This window comes from Lampetra fluviatilis, chromosome 14, assembly GCF_964198595.1.
Source record: "Lampetra fluviatilis chromosome 14, kcLamFluv1.1, whole genome shotgun sequence".
NCBI lineage: Eukaryota > Metazoa > Chordata > Hyperoartia > Petromyzontiformes > Petromyzontidae > Lampetra > Lampetra fluviatilis.
The window spans coordinates 3,557,856-3,578,247 of NC_136288.1; the positions used below are offsets into that span (position 1 = coordinate 3,557,856).

Sequence of the window (20,392 nt, forward strand, 5' to 3'; positions counted from 1 at the left end):
CTTTGGGATGTAAATTTGTTTTTAAGCCATCTACAAATAGATCATTCCCGGCTGTAGCGAGTTTACTAACCCCACAATCATACCATTAGATATCCTACACGATTCTTGTCACGTTCCAAAAAATTAACCCGGAAAAACAAAGTTTTTCACTATAAATCCTTTACATGCGTGGCGGCTAGAGTCCTCTCGTCCTCTGGCTTGAGATGGCTGCCACCTATGGGTCAGATGATTGCCTGCCACCATTAAGCAATTGGTAATTAAATATAATTTATTTTTTCCTAAAAAGTGTAAAATTTTGGAAAATATTTTTTCAGGAAAATAAATTGTCACGCACAACGAGTCTGTGTGCAAAATGTCAGCTCGATTGGATCACGGGAAGTGGGTAAAAAACGACCCAAAGATTTGCACGGTCGTAAGCGCGCAAGCAAGCAAGTGAACTTAATATAAAGGATTTTTAAAAAATTAACCCGTAAAAACAAAGTTTTTCACTATAAATCCTTTATATGCGTGGCGGCTAGAGTCCTCTCGTCCTCTGGCTTGAGATGGCTGCCACCTATGGGTCAGATGATTGTCTGGCAGCATTAAGCAATTGGTAATTAAATATTAATATTTTTTCCCTAAACAGTGTAAAATCTAGGAATTTTTTTCCACGAATATTGATTGTCACGCACAACGAGTCTGTGTGCAAAATGTCAGCTCGATTGGATCACGGGAAGTGGGTTAAAACACGACCGAAAGATTTGCACGGTCGTAAGCAAGCAAGCAAGCACGCAAGCACGCAAGCAAGCAAGCGAACTTAATATAAAGGATTTTTAATAAATGCTTCGTTCTGCAATAATTTCTTCCACCAGAATGCTCCGTACACAGTGAAACATTCCATTCGCTTTACATTTGAAAACAATTCCCTCCGCGTTGCCGAAGTTTAACCTCACTTTAATATGCAACCTAACCTGAAATGTGTATATATTTACGTTGCTTTAAACCTGTATTCCGTATTTACCGAGGTATCTGTTTGAAAACGAGACTTTTAGTCTAACCTCGTTTTAAAAACAGTAACGAATGACTACCCATTTTTTATATTCTATAGTTCTTACGCTAAAGTCACGTAGATAGAAAAATTAATAACAATAAAATTAGAAAAATAAAAAAGTGAATAAAACAATACAAAAATATCACGAGGTTTCGATCGCTACACAAGCGGTCGTTCCTGATGACGACCGCTTGTGTTGCGATAGAAACGTCGTGATATTTGTATTATTTTGTATTCACTTTATTTGTATTATTTTATTGTTATTATCTTTTCTATCTATGTGACTTTACCGAAATAACCATAGAATATGAATTCCTGCAGTCACTAAAGTTTTAAGTCAAAACAAAAGACAACCCAATTTTTATGGCCCACGACACGTTGCCCTGTGGTGCCCCCTGGTGGCAGTCATCAGCACTTGGCGCTCTTGTGGTGGTGAATGATGAAGCAGAAAAAATCGCCTCTAATAATTAATAATACCCTTAATAATAGGTTTTTACCATTTTTTCTGGCAACAAAACTGAAACCTTTTTTTTTTTTACAAAGAATCATGTTTGCATTAACCACAATACCTGCAGTCAGAATGCAAACAAAAACACCCTGATAATGTATGCATTTTTATTTATTTAAAGCTTTCGTGGCTGCAGGGATTCATATTCTTGGTTCTTTCGGTAAAGTCACGTAGAAGGGAAATAATAAAATAATAAAACATATATTTTCTATTTTTATTATAATAAAAAAAAAAAAATTATTATAATAAAATAATAAAAATATCTTTTTTATTTTATGATTTCACTTCTACATGACTTTACCGAAAGAACCAAGAATATAATGTATGCATTGTCTTTGAAATTGATTGGTCCACACCATGATGTAAATAATACCCTTCCCCCCACATACAAATATAAACTCTTTTTTCACACATCCCATCAGCCACACGGGCCTTCTGGGAGTGCATCATTTCATCATTGTTTTTATTTACATAGCATAGCAATTTTTTTTTATATATAGCAATATATTGGGGGGGGGGGCATTTTGACCATATTTGAATATTAGGGGGAATGTGCTCCCCCAATATATATTAGAATTACGGCCTTGCCTTATACATCTCAAAGGTCTGAATTTGTTTGTAATAAGGTAGGCACTGATGATAGGGGGTTGACAGCTGTGGATTTAACCTCAGGACACTGGGACCCGGCTTCCTCCCATCAAAGTTGCCACATCGGCCCTCTGACCTCTCGGGGTCAACCGGCCGTCTCAATCGCCGTGAATATTTAGGCCCGTGACTTATTGGCACCACCGTCCTCACGGTGATTATATTCTTGGTTCTTTCGGTAAAGTCACGTAGAAGGGAAATAAGAAAAAAATTCTCACGACGTTTCGATTGCAACACAAGCAATCATCATCAGGTTCTTTTATTTAAAATCTGCCACTTAAAAAAATATATTGCTGTGTTTTTACACCTGATAATGATTGATTGGGTTGCAATCGAAACGTCGTGATAATTTTATTTTATTATGTTTTATTTTTAGTATTTTATTATTTCCCTTCTACGTGACTTTACCGAAAGAACCAAGAATATGTCGTGAGAATTGTTTTATTTTTATTATTATATTTTTTCCCTTCTACGTGACTTTACCGAAAGAACCAAGAATATGTCGTGAGAATTGTTTTATTTTTATTATTTTATTTTTTCCCTTCTACATGAACCAAGAAAATGAATCCCTGCAGTCACGAAAGCTTCAAATCGAAGGTGTACTTGTTGTTACGCTGTTTTTAAAACTGTTAATGCTAAAATAACGCGATTTAAAAGTCTCGTTTTGTTGTTGTTACACGGAGTCGCTGCGCGTCGGGTTGCTATGGTGACGCCCCGCCCCCCTGCCGGAGTGTATCAATCCGCCGGCCGGTTCACTCATTTTGTTATTGTTAAAAAAAAATCCGAATGACTACCAAATAGACAAGAGCCAAATAGTTTTTTTTTCTATCAAAAAGGAATAGAATTCTTACGAATAAAGCGGCGGGGGTTGTCTTTTTCCTCGCGAGACGCTTCAAAGGTTGGAACTATTTGCGCCGCGCGGATTGGTTCGGCCGCTTGAGAAGGCGGCGCAGTGGCCGCGTCTTCGCCGGTTCAAAGTCGCGGAGACGGCGGCGGCTGCGGCGGCTTCACAACTTCGTATAACAACCCGAATATAAATTATATCGCGATAAACTACTTGCTTGTTTACACTGGATTGTTGTTGCTGCTGTTGTTGTTGCTGCTACGTGGGGCCGTTCCAGCGGCTTGTGCGAGGCGATTGGGGCTGGACTTGCGAGTGGTCTGGCAGCGTTTTCGTGGAGTTCTTCACTGTGCCCTCAGAGGCATGGGGATTCAACAGAGGAGACATGGGGGCTCAAGTTGATGTTTTGGGGATCAAGACGAGATACGAGGAGGGATAGACTCGCTTGCAAGTGCGACCTGGGTTAGCCGTGGACTCTGTGTAAGGTTCGGGGTTTTGTTTTTTTGTGGACTTTGTCGCGTCCACGAAATCCGTCCCTGAGTTCTTACAAAACCTCTCACCACCCCGTCTCTAACCCTTACTTCGTAACTCTGACTCTGTTCTCTATCCCTAAACCTATTTATAAAACTGACCTTCAGCCTTAGACCGGTATCTAAACATTTTCTAATCCCTTTGGTTATTTTGTTAAAGTGCTGGATTAGATTTGTTCCCGCCTGAGGACGACCGCTTGTGTTGTGATCGAAACGTCGTGCAGAGATTGTTTTTTTGTTTTAATTAATTTTTCTACCGACGTGGCTTTACCGAAAGAACCAAAGAGTATGGATTCCTGCAGTCGCGAAGGCTTCAAATCACGATTCTCTAATACCATTACTCAAACCCTATCGAACGCAAACTCCATAACTTTGACTCTGGCCCAAAGCTCCATAACTTTGACTCTGGCCCAAAGCTCCATAACTTTGACTAACCCAAAGCTCCATAACTTTGACTCTGACCCAAAGCTCCATAACCTTGACTCTGACCCAAAGCTCTATAACTTTGACTCTGACCCAAAACTCCATAACCTTGACTCTGACCCAAAGCTCCATAACCTTGACTCTGACCCAAAGCTCTATAACTTTGACTCTGGCCCAAAACTCCATAACCTTGACTCTGACCCAAGGCTCCATAACCTTGACTCTGACACAAAACTTCATAACTTTGACACTGACCCAAAACTCCATAACTTTGACTCTGACCCAAAACTCCATAACTCCACTTTCTCAAACCCTAACCCTCTGTACACCTAACCGGACAACCCTAACTCTCCATCACCCTGACTTCTCCCTAACCTTGTCTCTAAACCCGTCTAAAACTGTTACCAACGCCATAACCCTAGCCCTGTTACTAATCCTGCGTCTAAGCCTGCTCCTATCCTTATTTCTAAACTTTTCAATAACCTTATCCAATCTTGTCTCAAACCCTGACCTTAACCCCGTCTTATCCTTGTATAAATCCTCGTCTACAACTCCCAGTCATATTTGCCTAACACAATACACCCGTCTCGAACTTAAACGTAATTACATTCTTATAATTTACGCTCATCCTTACCATTACTTTAACACTGTCTAAATGTATCCCTGAATCTCATTAAAGTCGACCATTACCACTTAACAGTGCCGTACCTCTCAATATAACATCGTTCAATGATTGTACTGTACAGTATATGATAATTATAACACCGTAAACCCTAACCATCCCTATGCACAACATCTAATTCTAATTGCAATGCTTATCCGTAAACTCAGCTCTACCCCAAATTAAACCGTATTTACAATTTATCCCTAAACTTAACTCTTCCCCTTTCACCAACTCTAATTAGAGTCTGAACCCTAGACTGTTAATAGTTGTTTTGGTTGACCAGTTCTTAAGGTTGCACCTCTCCAGTGGGCACCTACATGATCCCCCGGCTCTCAGCCTTTTAACATCTGCGTACTTGCTCAGTGAGAGTGGTCGTCACAGTTGCTGGTGACACTTGTTCGATCACACTTCTCCCTTTGAAAGTGAGTAGGTTCCAGGACCATGGTGCGGTTGACAGCTGAGCTGATCGGCCGGAGCGAGCAACACGTGCGCAGGAGGCGGGGAGAGCCCCTGGGACTCTACCTGGGCAGACTGACGCACCTGCACCTGGGAGAGAAGGACATTGAGCATGTGGTGCTATGTCAGCAGTATTGCCACCACAGTACACGGCACCATCATCTCTGTGCTGGTCTCCGAAAAAATATTACAATTACTAAAAATTCCATCAATACCAATAACATCACCACAGACATTACCACCAATTTGTTCGCAGTTGCAACTAAGTATGACTGCCAAAACCAGAAACGTAATGACCGACATCAACGTGAATACAATCATAATCACTATCACATAGTCATTATCACTCTATCTGGTGTCCCTGTTCGAATCCAGTGGCCGCCCTGATTATTACTGTGGGTGTAATAATCATAATACACCAAACCCTTGTCCACTGCGGGGGTTACGTTCTTGAAAATAGCCGCAATTGGGAAATCCACGATCCGCAAACTCAAAGCCAAATGGGAAAACTTGGGTTTTGTTCCGGGTTCGTAATATTACACCCCCTCCGTTTGTTTTATGTTACCCTACATTTTCTACAGTGTTAAATATAACTTGTACAGTAAATGTATAGAATGGGAAAAATATTTTTTTTTAAATCCTGGGCGACTCACCTCACTGCCTCCTTACTGGATGCTGGGAACAACACGTGACCTGGTACACACACGATGGACTGCGTCAGAGAAAAATTTACCACATTTGAAAACATTACCTGCAAATGATTAAATTGGAACTTCCAAAGCAATAATCGTCCTCTACTGGCACATGAATGCCCCAGGTCACGCTTGTAAATAAGACCATTCTGGTCTCTTGATTTGTCACGTGGTTTAACAAAAATAAACTTGTACAATTGTAAGCAATAATCACCAGTAACATCAATCGCAACATTACCACCGACAAGACGACCATAATTACTGTAAGCATCAGTAATATTACAACAACCACCGACATCACTACCAACATCAATAAAACTACCACCAACATCATTATCAACATCAGCAATATTACCAAGGACATCGTTAACAGTATCACTTAACTGTGTCTCTCGCCATCACTACCAACTCCAGCAATATTACCAACTACCACAATTGGCACATCGACAACAACATTACCGCCATCCCAACAACATCACCACCATCTAACCCCCATGAGAGCGCTGCTGGCTGAAGCATGTGACGTCCGTTCTCTAGGAGGACTTGTCGGCGTGCCGCAACCTTGCCGTTCTCTACCTCTATGACAACCGGCTGAGCCGCATGCCCAACCTGGCCTTTGCAAGTCACCTGACGCACCTGTACCTGCAGAACAACGCTCTGGAGCGCATGGAAGGCCTTGTCGGCCTGCGACACCTCTCCAAACTGTATGCCGTCTGACGATAAACTTCTTACACCTCTGCATCACACTTTTCACAGAGTGTGTAGGCACAGTTAGTTATGTTCTAATCGTATTAATTGTGTCCAGGCACAAACAGCCCTTTTATCTATCCACTACCTGATGAGGGCCTCCCGACGTCGTAGATGTGGGAGCACAGAAGTATAGTAGAATAATTAATTTATCTTTACTGTTCTCTGCTAGTTAACCTGCAGCCTATAATAATAACCTTTTCTCCATGGCTGTTTCCGATCCAAGCATTATCCAGGCCTAACTTTGCTTGGTTCCTAAGAACTGATAAGATTGGCTGCATTTCAGGTGACCTCGTCATCGCCACAACACATTCTTTTAGTAATTAAAAAAGCCATAAAAAACAACCTTTCCAAGCTATACTTTTATAGGTCACAATACTGGACCATTTATCCATTTACTATAAAAGTCATTAACTTTCTCAGAAGCACACGAAGACTCATGAGGATCTTGTTTTAAATGTTTGGTGAATTGTATGTTGAGCATTTTTAAATTGGACACGAAACCGTGGCAGACCACTGTTACAACTCAGTGGGCTCACATGACATTGACTTCTCCAAGACGGAGGTTCTCTGCAAGCCATCTGGCTATCATAAGAGATTCGTTCATGAGGCGATCCACATATACAAACACAGAGACAATTTTAACCGAGAAGATGGATTCAGGCTTAGCAATCATTGGAAGGACGTAATAAACCATTTCGATACACATTAGGGTGAGTTGAATAATACATAGTGTTATATTAAAATGTATAAAGTATAGGGTGGTTTACAGCAATACAGTTTATAATTTAATGTTGGGTTTATCTATGGCAGTATATAGTACTGTATATGCTAAGAGAATAAAGTTTAGATGGAAGTATATTATATACTTCTTACGACGTAGAATTGTAATTTATTATTTGTTGTTAGTAACTCAGCTTATTGTAGAGTATAGTAAGTATCAGTTTATATTTTAGTTTTTTTTTATGTAGTTTTTTACTTTGGTTTTCTACATGGTTGTTTGGTAAATGCAGCTACATATCATTAACATTCCTTTTCTTTATTAACGCTGTTCCTTGCGCCCCCCCGTGGTGCTGTTGATCCTGCATAATGCATGGGCATAATGGGACTTTGAAACCCCTCCGCCCACCTCCTACGCATTGCCCATTGGTATGCTAAATTCCTCTTCATATGCACATTCTTTTGTTAAGGCGCTCCTCCTCGGTACACCTATATAAGCTCCTAGCTTGATAATGTCTCATTCTTCGCCTGAGGACGGCTGCTTGCGTTGTGGCCGAAACGTCGTGAGAATTGTTTTATTATGTTTTATTTTTATTATTTTATTACTTCCCTTCTACGTGACTTTACCGAAAGAACCAAGAAGATGAATCCCTGCAGTCACGAAAGCTTTAAATCGAAAAATGAAACCAGAGTACTCGGAGAAGAGTTGCACATGGGAGGGTATAAAATAAAACTCTAATCCAGTAACATTTTAATGCTTGATGAATTAAAATTATATCCGTAATGCTGTGTCCACGCTGCCACGGAGCCACTTTCAGTTTGATCCTGGCATGGACCACAGGTACCTTGGAGGCAATGCCATCTCCGTGGTGGAGGGTGTGGAGATGTTGAGCGAGCTCACGGAGCTACATGTGGAGAACCAGCACCTGCCACCTGGAGAGAAGCTGCTGTTTGATCCTCGCTGCCTGTCGACCTTGGCTGTGAGTGTCACATTGTCAAGCCCACAGTGCCACCCAGCGTTTGTGCTCTACCAAAGCTTCAAGGGCCCCCTATCGTGCAGTTGGGCGCAGGGTTGGGCTCAAGGGCCTATGCACCGACACGATCATGCCCTGGCAGCTGGAACTCCAGAACTGAGCCACCAAGCTCCCTGCTCAATCCGAATCTCACGCTGACGAGGCAGTCGCGCTGTCACGGAGTCGAAATGGAAATAAACATGCGCATCATGATGACACATCAACTTAACACCAATGTTCGTGTTCATAGTGTGTGATGCAAAATGTAGTATAGTAATTCAACTTCAGCTGTGCCCACGTTAAACTTAATAAAAAAAAATGCATTTGTGAAGAGCACGATCCCCATCCCTCCGCCAATAACTGTGACGATGCATTTGTTTTTATCAATAAAGATTGATCAACAAATGTATTATTTTGTATATTATGGAAATAAGCAAATTATATGATGCTACGTTTAGGCTAACAGAGCAAACACAACTGTACATACAAGACAGAAAAACAATGCAAGATGGTAAAAACAAGGTGATTTTTTTAAATCTTTGAATCACATCGTGACTTTGAACCACAAGTCTTCAAATTGCCAAGGGGACAAGTCGTTCCACCTGTATGGGCCATGGTGGGTAAGGGGGAGGTGGGAGAACGTAGCGGGACAGGCTGAGCCCTTGGAGACTCATAACTCAATGAGCGTGGGGATTCGGCCATTCCTGGGCCATTCCTGGACCGGTAGAGCCCGGTTCCCAGTGGTAGTAGACATTATGAATCATTGACGGCAGCTCAAAGTGCCAGATTTTAGCAGGCTAAAAATGTTGTCTAAGGTTTTGTAGTCTCTGGTGATACATGCAGTTAGACAAATTGATGGCTGGAACGTGAAGGCAACATGTGATAATGCGCTAGAGTGCTGGGCACCCACCTGACGAGTCTTTTTTTACGGAAAGCTGTGTGTCAGGTGGAAAAAGCACTACTGTCACATTCACCTGAATGCATCACCTGAGACCGGAATATTCGAAGCAGAATACGTAGCTCTCTTAAACATAAGCACCGCATCACTATGTCTGCCACTGCTGGCGTGTTTCTATCATTGCCAATTTTTTGCATCACGCCATCCCTAAAAAAAAGTTATGGGAAAATATTTTTGGGAATTAAATAGACGCTGCCTCAGCAATCTTATGCAGGTAGAACATATTTAATATCCGATATTTTGTCTTGATTTGCACACATTTTGTTGGAAGCAGTTTGGCTCTTTTGTGAATAGCATCATGTTCCATCAGCCCATGTTGTGATGTGTGGAATGTGATAGAGTAGGGGGAGCAGCGTGGTATAATGGTTGATGCATGGCTATGAAACCATGAACCTGAGTTCAATTTCTGGCCACGGCGAACATCAGTTGAAAGTGAGTCAAACCTGGGCTGATCAGCATGGCAAAGTATGGTTAAACAACCCTCATGATCGATACGGTGTGGGGGAGGCTATCATCCAGCAGTGGATTGACATAGGGCTGTGAGTGAGAGAATGCAATTAAAAGAATAAGAGACAATTGACCACCTACTTACACCCCCTCTCTCCCTCACTTCACACCCAGTCCCATGCCATATCCGTAATTATGGAAAAGGAGAAATCTGACTTGTCTGAAACAGACAATGGGACAAGATAGCAAACGTAGAATGTACACCTTGACAAGATCTGTTTTATATGTGTTTAGCATGGTTGTTGAAATAAATATATAGTATCAAATACAAAAAAATAAGTGGGAGTTTCTGTGGGCAATGGTCAACGTGCTGGTAATTGTTGCAGGTGCCCCTGTCACACTCAAAGCCTATTCTGGCTTTTGTCACAATTGCCACAATTGCCACTATCTCGGTCCCCTTGCCCCACATTACAGGGCAGCCTGTGTGTCCTCAACGTGAGCGGCAATGGCCTGGAGGAGCTGCAGGAGCTGACCTGCTTGAGTCACATGATGCAGTTCATGGCCTGTGAAAACCAGCTCACTGACCTGCAGGTAAATCATAATAAAAATGATAACACACAGAGCATTTCTCAGACATAAATGACCATGACTGACGCAGGGAGCCAAGCTCCAGTAATGCCCCTGCAGCTCAATGTGTAATGTAGTTATGATACTGCTGCGTTGATTTTTGTGTTTGTGCTGTATAGCTTCTGATATGTTTTCGGAATGTACGTTGTGGGAGCTTAAATTCAGTTCCTGAAGAATCGTCCTGCACGTGGAGTGAAATATTGGACATAATGTCAAACAGCATGAGGTACAACCCGAAAAGACGTCGGAGATTTATAGTCGTGATCTTTCACGTATTACCCAAGAAACCTCGCTGACGCTTCAGGGCTTATTTTCATGTTTAGTGGCCAATTGGTTTCTAAGTATTTTTTTACATGTGAGAGGTAACCAGAGTGTGCACAGAAAACTAAATTAAATAATGCTTTACTGCTGCACAGATATTTCCCCTATGATCTATTGGAGTGATCAACTAATGTTATTTAGTGCATGTTCTTTCACTAAATTATTGCAGTTGTTAATCACTAGCCTTTCACAGCAAAAATATCAACTCATTTAATGCAACCATTTTGACCAAAATGTTTGAGTTGAGATACTTTTATTCATTTGTTATAAAGTTTCAATACTACTTTACATTCGTGATTTAGTCACATTAGTTTTACATATTAAAAAGTAGAGCCATTCATCATATTCATGATTAACATTGTCTTATCACAGATTGTTTTTAATGCATAATGGGCGAACGTTCCAGGCAATGCCCTTTCCTCATAGTTGATGGCCAATGCTTTAAATATTAGATTAAAAAAAATTCAGTTATAAGGCCGTTTTAATGAGAAAAGTATTCAGTTTGTTTTATTTTACTTGTGTTCCACTGGCAATGGAATCTCATAATTTTATTTTTTATCTTGAAATGTGCGCAATTCAAAGTGAGTATTTTCTGTGAATCTGTGGCAGGATCTGGCAGACGTACTGACTTGCTGGCCCAAGCTTTGGAGGCTGGAGTTATCGGGGAACCCATTCTGCCAGAAGCCCAAGTACAGGGATCGTGTCATAACGATGAGTGCTTCCCTGGGTGAGCTGCCATTACTTGGAAAGGGGAAGCTTTCATATCAACACACCATCCTCAACATATAGAAATAATGAAATGACACGAAGCAGATTTTTTTTTAAAACACTGAGCCGTAGCAATTTTATGAATGTTTGTCCATGATTAGAATTTTTTTTAAACTCACCACATTGTAATTGAAAAATGTGTATTGTAAGATGATGTTAATCATGAAAGTGGTGATATTTGTACGTGTACACCACTGCCAATGCAGTCCTTACATGTTTTATTTGTCCACAATGATATGTTGGAAGTGTTTGTATACACGATAAATCCCATTGATGATTCATGTGTAGTGGGTTCAAGGAGACTTGGACGACGTAGTCGGAGGCACACTTATTTATTAAACGTTCCACTATATACAGGCCAAGGTATACGACACTCGAAGGGGTATCGGCCCCTTCACCCGCCTAACAGGGAGATCCCACAATCTCTGTCCCGGCTAGCCTACTCCCAGGTTCTCCACGACAGGGCTAGGGGAGGCTAGCTGATCCAGCTCTGGCCAAGCTGGGATTACGGCACCCTGAGTCCCCAGACCGGCTCTTATAAGAGCATCGGCTCTGGGCTCTCGGGGCCACGCCACTGGCTTGCCCTGGTCGGTCCTTAGAAGGACAGCGATCCAGGGGAGTCCCAGGGGCTATCTAGCCGGTCTTCTTTCTTCGCTGGTTTAAGCTAAACACTGAACCCCGAGCCCACCGGCTCACCGCCTTATATAGCAAGTCCCCCCCCCCTGAGGGGTGGGGCCGTGGGGGATCACAGCGCCGTTTTAGCCCCCCAGGCTAAACGGTGCGGACGTGGATGTAAGCATCCTTCCGCGTGCGGCCATAACCACCCCTGGTGTGTTTGTTCGCCCTCCCGTAACACCTCTACACATGCACTGAACTGTCGTTTTACTTTCGTCATGAAAAATATTAACATTTTAAACATAAGATGCATTTGGATGTATTGGTGGCCGCACAGATTTCCCTTGCCTCACCTCTATGGACATTTGCAACATGGTCTCCTGAAAACCATGATGCGGCACCGTTTGTGTTGATGTATTTCCCAGACATCCTGGATGGAAAGGAGATCAAAGAGAGTGCTCGCCAATTCCTCCTCAATTGGAAGGCTTCGCGGGAGGCGAAGAGGAAAGCTCATGAACAAATGTCGACATTTGGAGAAACCAGTGGAGATCTGGTTGTGCAAACAGGTGAAGCTGCTGTGCATTGCATGTCAGCAAAGCTTTATTGTTCAGGAGATAGTTTAGGAGTACAGCAAACCCTTAATATTCGCGGGTTTCATAATATAGGTTTTGCGTATTTGTTGTAGCGCTATTTGAAATGCGCGCAGTTTTTTAAATATTGGCGGCCGTAGCACTCTACTACCCGACAAGAAGTACTGGACTGAAGTGAGGCATGGGAGCTGCGTTGACCGTGAGTCCGTGGAAAGTGCCCACGGAAAGTGCCCACGTCTGCCGCACTGTTTACAAGCGAAGTGCTTTGCTTTATAATTTTTTGGAATTATGTACTGCGTTATTGATAACCATGGCCCCTGAGCGAAGAAGAAGTGACATCTTTAAAGGTAAGTTTAAGTAATATCGTATAATATTCATGTGTTCATTGCTATTTGCACTTTTAAATGTTTATGTTCCTGATTAAAGGTAAGTTAACACAATACAATTTATTTACAGTATTTGTTAATATATACCTTCATTTTATGAATTTGTATGTATATATGTTTAACTTTTTTCGCACCATACGTAGCCAACTGTGCTAATCGAAGGTGCGTGAAACTAATGTGCTTATGCCTCCGAACACTATATTTATCATAAGCTTTAAGTATTAATATTCGCGGAATTGATTTTTGCGCTGTTCTCCAGGACCGTACCCCCGTGAATATTAAGGTTTTACTGTACTTCTGTCTTGGCAATTTAGTTGTAAAAGTTAAAATCAATCTCAGATGAGACTGTGGAAGTCGACAGTGAGGTTGGATTCACAGTGGTAATGGTGATGTTGAGCTGGGCTACATCAATTCTAGATTTGAAGCTTTCGTGACTGCAAGGATTCATATTCTTAGGTTTTTTCGGTAAAGTCACGTAGGTAAAAAACATTAAAAAGTAAAATAAAATAAAAATCACGACGTTTCGGAGGCAACACAAGCTTCCGTCTTCAGGTGGTACCGTCACAGCCACGACAGCTGTATCAAGTAAATGAGAGATTGCAGTAGCTACCACTCCGTTTATATAATGGTTGGAGAAGATTATTATATAATGGTTGGAGAAGATTATATAAACGGAGTGGTAGCTACTGCAATCTCTCATTTACTTGATACAGCTGTCGTGGCTGTGACGGTACCACCTGAAGACGGAAGCTTGTGTTGCCTCCGAAACGTCGTGATTTTTATTTTATTTTACTTTTTAATGTTTTTTACCTACATGACTTTACCGAAAAAACCTAAGAATATGGGCTACATCATTATACAAATTAATGATGCTCGAAATTACAACTGGAGATGATTGTGCCAAGAGGGAGTAAATATATTTATAACAGCAGGTGGCTGAGGATACTATCAGCTGTGTGGTACACCATAGCTCAGGAATTTCTGAGAGGAAGACTGGTCATTGTATCCAAACATAGGAGGAGCTGTATCAGAGATAAGAGTGGGATCACGAGAGAACTTTGCCGAAGATGCCTTCATAATTATGGAGACACTTCAGGAGAATGGAGTGGTCTATGGTTTCAAAAGCATTGAAAACGTCGATGAGAACTATGAGTTAGAACGGCCCACATTCTGAAGAGATAAGAATGTCACTACCCACACATGGAAGAGTGGTCTCCGTAGATTTGCCTTGGCAGAAACCAGATTGCACTGGCATGTGGAGACCATAGAGGGAAAAGTGCAAGACTGCTGCAGTACAGCTGTCTTGGCAAAGTAGTAATACCAATTACCATTAAAACCCTAAAAATATATACTGTGTTCGTTTCTCAGTCCGCTTGTCCAGGTGAGGGTCGTGACAGTAGGCTGTTGAGTAGGGTGGTCCAGACTCCCCTTGCCCTGTACAGTATTTCCCTGAAATATATACTGGATTTCAAAAGAGACCAATATGCCATATTCTGAGTTCGTTATTGTTCAAGGTAATGGTTATGCATATTATAGTCCAGCATTTCTCAATCTGGGTCATGATCAACTGCAGGGTATCTTTGTCGTTTGAGAAGGGTTGTTACTCAGTCAAATTAGAAAAAATGAAGGCATCTGTTTAATAAGGGGCCATCAATTTAGTGCATACGCATGGGGGGGGTTAATCAAAATGCGTACGCTTGCGTATGGGGGGTCTACTGACAATGTATGCATAGGAAACAGAGAGGGGAGGGGGTGAAGCCTCGATAATAATTTGTCTACATTGGCCTTCAAATGAGTTAGATAGTCTGGCGGAGGACTATCTCTTTGCTTAAACACGTTAATATTATTAACCCATGATCGTTTCTGCATGGATTAAATATCGGCCGTTCTATAGGATTCGGGGTGGGGGGGTGCGTAAAGCGTACGTACGCAGGTGGGGGGGGGGGTGTAAAAACTACGCGTGCGTACAGAGAGGGGGGGGGGTCAAGTTCTGACAGATTGTTGCGTACGTACTAAATGGATAGCCCCTAAGTGACAAAAAAACGTTTGAGTCCATCAGCTGTCTGAATAATTAATGCTCAGACATCTTGCGTCCCAATGCTACAAGCATAGTCAGTTAACAATGCAACACCACCCATGCTCTGCAACTCGCTGCCATGGAGGATCGCTGAGTATAAAATAGGCTCTCAAATTGAAAACGGGTTTTCCTTATTTTTTATAACAATCACATTGCAGTTATATTCTCGGTATCATAATATGAAGAAAATTCCACATTACTCTTGCAGCTAGCATTGTGCCAACTTGTATCAAGAGGATGGCATTCAGAACAGCTCTAGAAGTGGCAAACTTTTGATACACCTTGCAAAGACTGTTGCATATCGAACTGAAAATGTTAGTGTTTAAGTGGAAATAAGCCAAATCAAGTGAAAAAACTAATTTCATCTGATGAGTCTTTGCAGAGTTTTTTTTGTGACTGGGCTGAGACCATCACTTGGCGACACTTGAAAAGCCAGTTTATTCATCGGTGGCTGAAATCCAGATTCAGCGGTTCCAGCTCAGTGCTCTTGAAATGATATTAGCATGCTGAAATACCAGGCCACCTGCAAATTTTTTTTAATTTAAAGAATTCAACACTCATTTTTGTAGGAGAGGGGCCCCATCTGGTATGTGCGTGAGATGAGATGATCAGCATGTCTCAACGTTTCCCTTCCAGCAGGAGACACAGAAGCCAGGCGGCGCAGCATGCTGCTAGACCTACCGCAGCACTACATCTGCCCACCGCTAGCAGGGAGCGTCGTCCGTCCACGTCGGGTCACGGCCCCACCACGCAGCTACAGCCTGCCAGCCATAGGCAACAACTAAACATTTAGTGTGTCAGCCATCAGCAGCAGCAACTAAACCAGTGGTTCTTAACCTGGGTTCGATCGAACCCCAGGGGTTCGGTGAGTCAGTCTCAGGGGTTCGGCGGAGGTTAAGACACACACCTGACTCATATGATTGTGCACCAGTAAAACATATACCTATGTTTTGAATTTGAAAAAATAATTTTATTTTTCCAATTAAGAAGGGTTCGGTGAATGCGCATATGAAACTGGTGGGGTTCAGTACCTCCAACAAGGTTAAGAACCACTGAACTAAACACACAGCCTCTCAAGTTTCGATTTAAAGCTTTCGTGACTGCAGGGATTCATCTTCTTGGTTCTTTCGGTAAAGTCACGTAGAAGGGAAGTAATAAAATAATAAAAATAAAACATAATAAAATAATTCTCACGACGTTTCGGCCACAACGCAAGCAGCCGTCCTCAGGTGAAGAACAGGTCTGTAGGCTGCTTGTGTTGTGGCCGAAAGGTCGTGAGAATTATTTTATTATGTTTTATTTTTATTATTTTATTACTTCCCTTCTACGTGACTTTACCGAAAGCCTCTCAAGTCTTCAAGCAACTGGCTGCTGACCATTATCAAAAACTCAACACATGTTTTGCCAACAACTTAACACAACGTGTCAGCCATTAGCAACAACAAAGCACACACAGCAAGTCATCCAGCATGTCAGCCAATAACTAAACAGTCTGTTGTCCATAAGCAACAACGAAACTCAGTCTTTAAGTTTTCAGCAACAGCAAAATACACACACATACACCAGCAACAACACATGGCCTGGCAGCCATCAGAAGCATTTACGCACATGCACTCTGGCATCGGAGGCAGTGTATTGGTGTAATGACCAAGGTTTTAAGGATTAAAGTTTAAAACTGCTGACTTAGAAAGTTTACTGGAAGTGCTGTGATATGTGTGAGTAGTGCAGACACAATTTACTCTTATCGTTTTTGCAACTCTAGCCTGGAAAGAGAAACGTAAGGTGCACATTTTGCATTCACATTTTGACTAATCGGATGACACATCTTAATGAGTTTCTTAATTGTTTGCAATGTCAACATTGGTGTGATTTTTTTCAATACATTAGCGATGAGATTTGTGGGCAATACATGAAACTGGCCAAAGATCTCCAGGGTTAAATACGATCATTTGAATGCAGATCAAGCATGATGTGTATAAGCCATTCACTAACATTGAAAGCATACATTAAGTAAGTCTTAACATGTCTCATTAATTATGTGCTTGACCTTGATATGTTGAAAGGGCTGCCTGTAAATCGACATTGGCGCTGTGGTGGAGTGATGCTAATCTCCCTCACCTGGTATGAAGGAGGTTGTGGGTTCGATCTCGACACTGACGCCTGTACATTTGGAGTTTGCATGTTCACCCCGTGGTCGTGTGGATTTCCCTCCGGGTACTCAGGTTTTTCCCTCCACATTCAGAATAATGCGTTCAGAGTATTTGGCTGCTATAAATGTCCACATTATAAGTCACTTTGAGCTTTCATTTGTGGCCAGTTCACTTCTGAAACACATTCCTGCGGAGGGAGCTGGTAGGAACGTTGGGTTGCTCGGTCAATGGCCAGGGTCAACGGCGGCGTGGTGTATTCCGCAAATATGCCCGACTGTGAGGGCGGGCACAAGCCGGCGTGAGTAGGTTAAACGTTGAGTTTTATAAGGGCACCACTGGGTGACCAGCCCCTCCCCACCCAGCCCCACCCCTCCAACCCAGCCGCACCCTCCCCACCCAGCCCCTCCCCACCCACCCTCCCCTCTCCACCCAGCCCCACCCCTCCCATTTTTGGATGCACGACGGACGGACGGACGGACGGACACAATACTCCCCTGTGGGCTGGTGTAACCAGGAGGTTCCTACCAGTCAAAAAGCTATATAGCTCAGTGGGCCTTGCCTGGTAAAATAAAAAGTCAATAAGGCCGGTGCACAATTTACCTTGTTTGCCGTAGCCCTTTATTTAAAGTCTGACACTACTGTCCCAGCATGGATGTGATAGTAAAACAGCCTTAGTTTGAACTAATAACTCCCAAACTCGAAACCTTACCTCGAAATCCTGATCTCGAGCCAAAAACGCCCAACCCTGAGTACTAGCCCTCAGTCCTAATCCTAAATATAAACGACAGAAGTGACATAACTTCATATTTCATTAACCCTATCAGGTAAATGAAACCCAAAGAAGGCATTCTTTTGGATGGAAATCTGTATATTGATACAAACAAAAATTCGGGGACAGTTTACTCTCTTATTTAAAGCAAATAACACGTTTTACCTGTGGCACACTACAGAAAGGGGAGTAGAGTCAAGGATATTCAATAAGAAAACGTATTTGGAAAGGAATGCCAGGATAGAACTCTTTCAAGACACACCAATAGTGTACTGCTCAAGACGTGCAGCAGCAAAAAAGGGGGACCACCGTGCATAAAGGAGAGATGGAGGAAAAAGGAATGACCAGGCCAAGATATCGGGGATGATGAATGAAAGGGAGGAGAGAACAGAGAGAGAAAATGAGCACTCAAAATTGAGCTGCATTGAGCGTCGTCTGTTTTGACAGGGGGCGGGCAGATAGGAGGGATTTAAAGTGGGTGTGGCCACACAAGTCACGTGGTTTACGAGAGGCTTGAGCTTCATTTAAATGCTTAAATATAGATGAGTGGGGGTCTTATTAAAGGTAGATCTGGTTGACAAAAAAAAAACAGTACAGCAAATGGAATGCACAGTTTAAAAGATCCTGCAAAATCAATAAAAAAATGAAATACAACTTAGTAAATGTGTAAAGTGGGATTTAGATTTGATGTATTTTCAACCGAAGGCTTTAGTTGTGTCTGTGCAGCCTTGAAACACTGTACCACAAACACGACGCTGCATGTCATGTGCAGCACTTTAAAGAGTGTTTGCACACAAAAATCTCGGCAATGCACGTGCACTTTTGATATTTGTAAAAGCTCATCGAGTTTGTATAATAAATGTTTGCTCATAATGTTCCAGCTACAAGTCCCACTTAAATATATCATGTTAAGCTTCACACTCGTAATGACATGTATTCGGGAATACCTTGCACTTTGCAATAAACACGAACTCAACCAAGTCTATTGTAATGCAAACTTCTGTAGTGATGGCACTAATACTTTAGCACAGAGTTAAGCGGATCATACCATTACCACACGGGGTGGGGGGGGTTATTATACAGCATGCAACAGCGTAGTCAGATTCTTACACTTTAAATCATAATACCACTCCGACATCACTTACAACACTGGATGTAATTAATATAACCTTCGCTCTGACCGCGTAAGAAAATGTAAGCGTTGACGGGCTAGCAATGTGAGTTTATTGGTTGGCCCAAGACGCCCCCATCGGTGAGTGGTACACGCTGGGCCCGCACTTCTCTTTAGTGTTTGCCATTGTGCGTCGCGTTCCGCGCTCAGTTCACGCAGCTTGACGCCGCTTTACTGGCGCTTCGCGACCACGACGAGTGGTGAGTATGCACCTCGGCGTCGGGGCAGTGCCCCGCTCAATTTGGGACGCGTGGCTGCTTTGCGTTTCGCTGCAATCTGCACGCTTTTCCCGAATTTAAAGAGACAAAAAACGGCGAGGACGGCAAATGGCCGACACCCCCCCCCCTCAACCCCTGCGTCGCCTGACGGCGCTGCCGGATTTCCCTCGCTCACCCCAGCGGCCGCTCAGGCTGCTCCGCCTGACTAGGCCCGAGCCGGTTCGGGGGCGCCCTGGGGGTGAGGTGGGGGCAGGGTGAGGTAGGGGGGAGGTGAGGGGCGGGAGTGGGGGGGTTGGCGGGGGGGTGAGTGGTGGGACAAACAGGGGGCTTGCGTTTAAGTAGTAGTTAGGGTATGAGGATGTATGGAGATGTGGATTTGGGGGGTCTGGGAGGGAGCAGGGGGTTGATTGAGCACTTAATGTGTGGGGGGTGTTGTCTGGGTGAGGAGGTCTTAGATGGGTTGTTCTGGTGAGGATGGGTTGTCAGGGTGAGGATGTCTTTGATGGGTTGTCAGGGTGAGGATGTCTGAGATGGGTTGTTCTGGTGAGGATGTCTGAGATGGATTGTCTGGGTGAGGAGGTCTGAGATGGGTTGCCTGGGTGAGGATGTGTGAGATGGGTTGTCTGGGTGAGGATGTGTGAGATGGGTTGTCTGGGTGAGGATGTCTTAGTTGGGTTGTCTGGGTGATGATGCCTGAGATGGGTTGTCAGGGTGAGGATGTGTGAGATGGGTTGTCTGGGTGAGGATGTCTGAGATGGGTTGTCAGGGTGAGGATGTGTGAGATGGGTTGTCTGGGTGAGGATGTCTTAGTTGGGTTGTCTGGGTGATGATGCCTGAGATGGGTTGTCTGGGTGAGGATGTCTTTGATGGGTTGTCAGGGTGAGGATGTCTTGAGATGGGTTCTGGTGAGGATGTCTGAGATGGGTTGTCAGGGTGAGGATGTCTGAGATGGGTTGTTCTGGTGAGGATGTGTGAGATGGGTTGTCTGGGTGAGGATGTCTTAGTTGGGTTGTCTGGGTGAGGATG

The 20,392-nt window shown here is 43.0% G+C and overlaps 2 protein-coding genes across 10 annotated transcripts in view; both read left to right on the forward strand.

The window, feature by feature from the left end:
• The first annotated feature begins 3,029 nt into the window (after positions 1 to 3,029).
• On the forward strand, positions 3,030 to 16,335 carry PPP1R42 (protein phosphatase 1 regulatory subunit 42). 4 transcript variants are annotated; one of them, XM_078862594.1, is made up of 9 exons: positions 3,030 to 3,081; positions 3,305 to 3,504; positions 5,065 to 5,214; positions 6,327 to 6,493; positions 8,098 to 8,236; positions 10,149 to 10,265; positions 11,232 to 11,349; positions 12,431 to 12,571; positions 15,695 to 16,335. In XM_078862594.1, the coding sequence occupies exons 3-9, from the start codon at positions 5,083 to 5,085 to the stop codon at positions 15,841 to 15,843; spliced, it is 963 nt and encodes a 320-aa protein (XP_078718720.1). In that variant the 5' UTR covers positions 3,030 to 3,081; positions 3,305 to 3,504; positions 5,065 to 5,082; the 3' UTR covers positions 15,844 to 16,335. The 4 variants fall into 4 exon arrangements, with proteins under 4 accessions (XP_078718720.1, XP_078718721.1, XP_078718723.1 ...); XM_078862595.1 differs by lacking the exon at positions 3,030 to 3,081 and having other exon boundaries at positions 3,177 to 3,509; XM_078862597.1 differs by lacking the exon at positions 3,030 to 3,081 and having other exon boundaries at positions 3,177 to 3,504; positions 15,698 to 16,335.
• A 2,911-nt stretch (positions 16,336 to 19,246) lies between these two features.
• The window catches only part of STAU2 (staufen double-stranded RNA binding protein 2), a 38,583-nt gene continuing 37,437 nt past the window's right edge, over positions 19,247 to 20,392 (forward strand). For all 6 annotated transcript variants that reach the window (XM_078862600.1, XM_078862598.1, XM_078862602.1 and 3 more), the window contains exon 1: positions 19,247 to 19,348. The gene's annotated coding sequence lies outside the window, so the exon portion shown is untranslated. The remainder of the gene's footprint in view (positions 19,349 to 20,392) is intronic.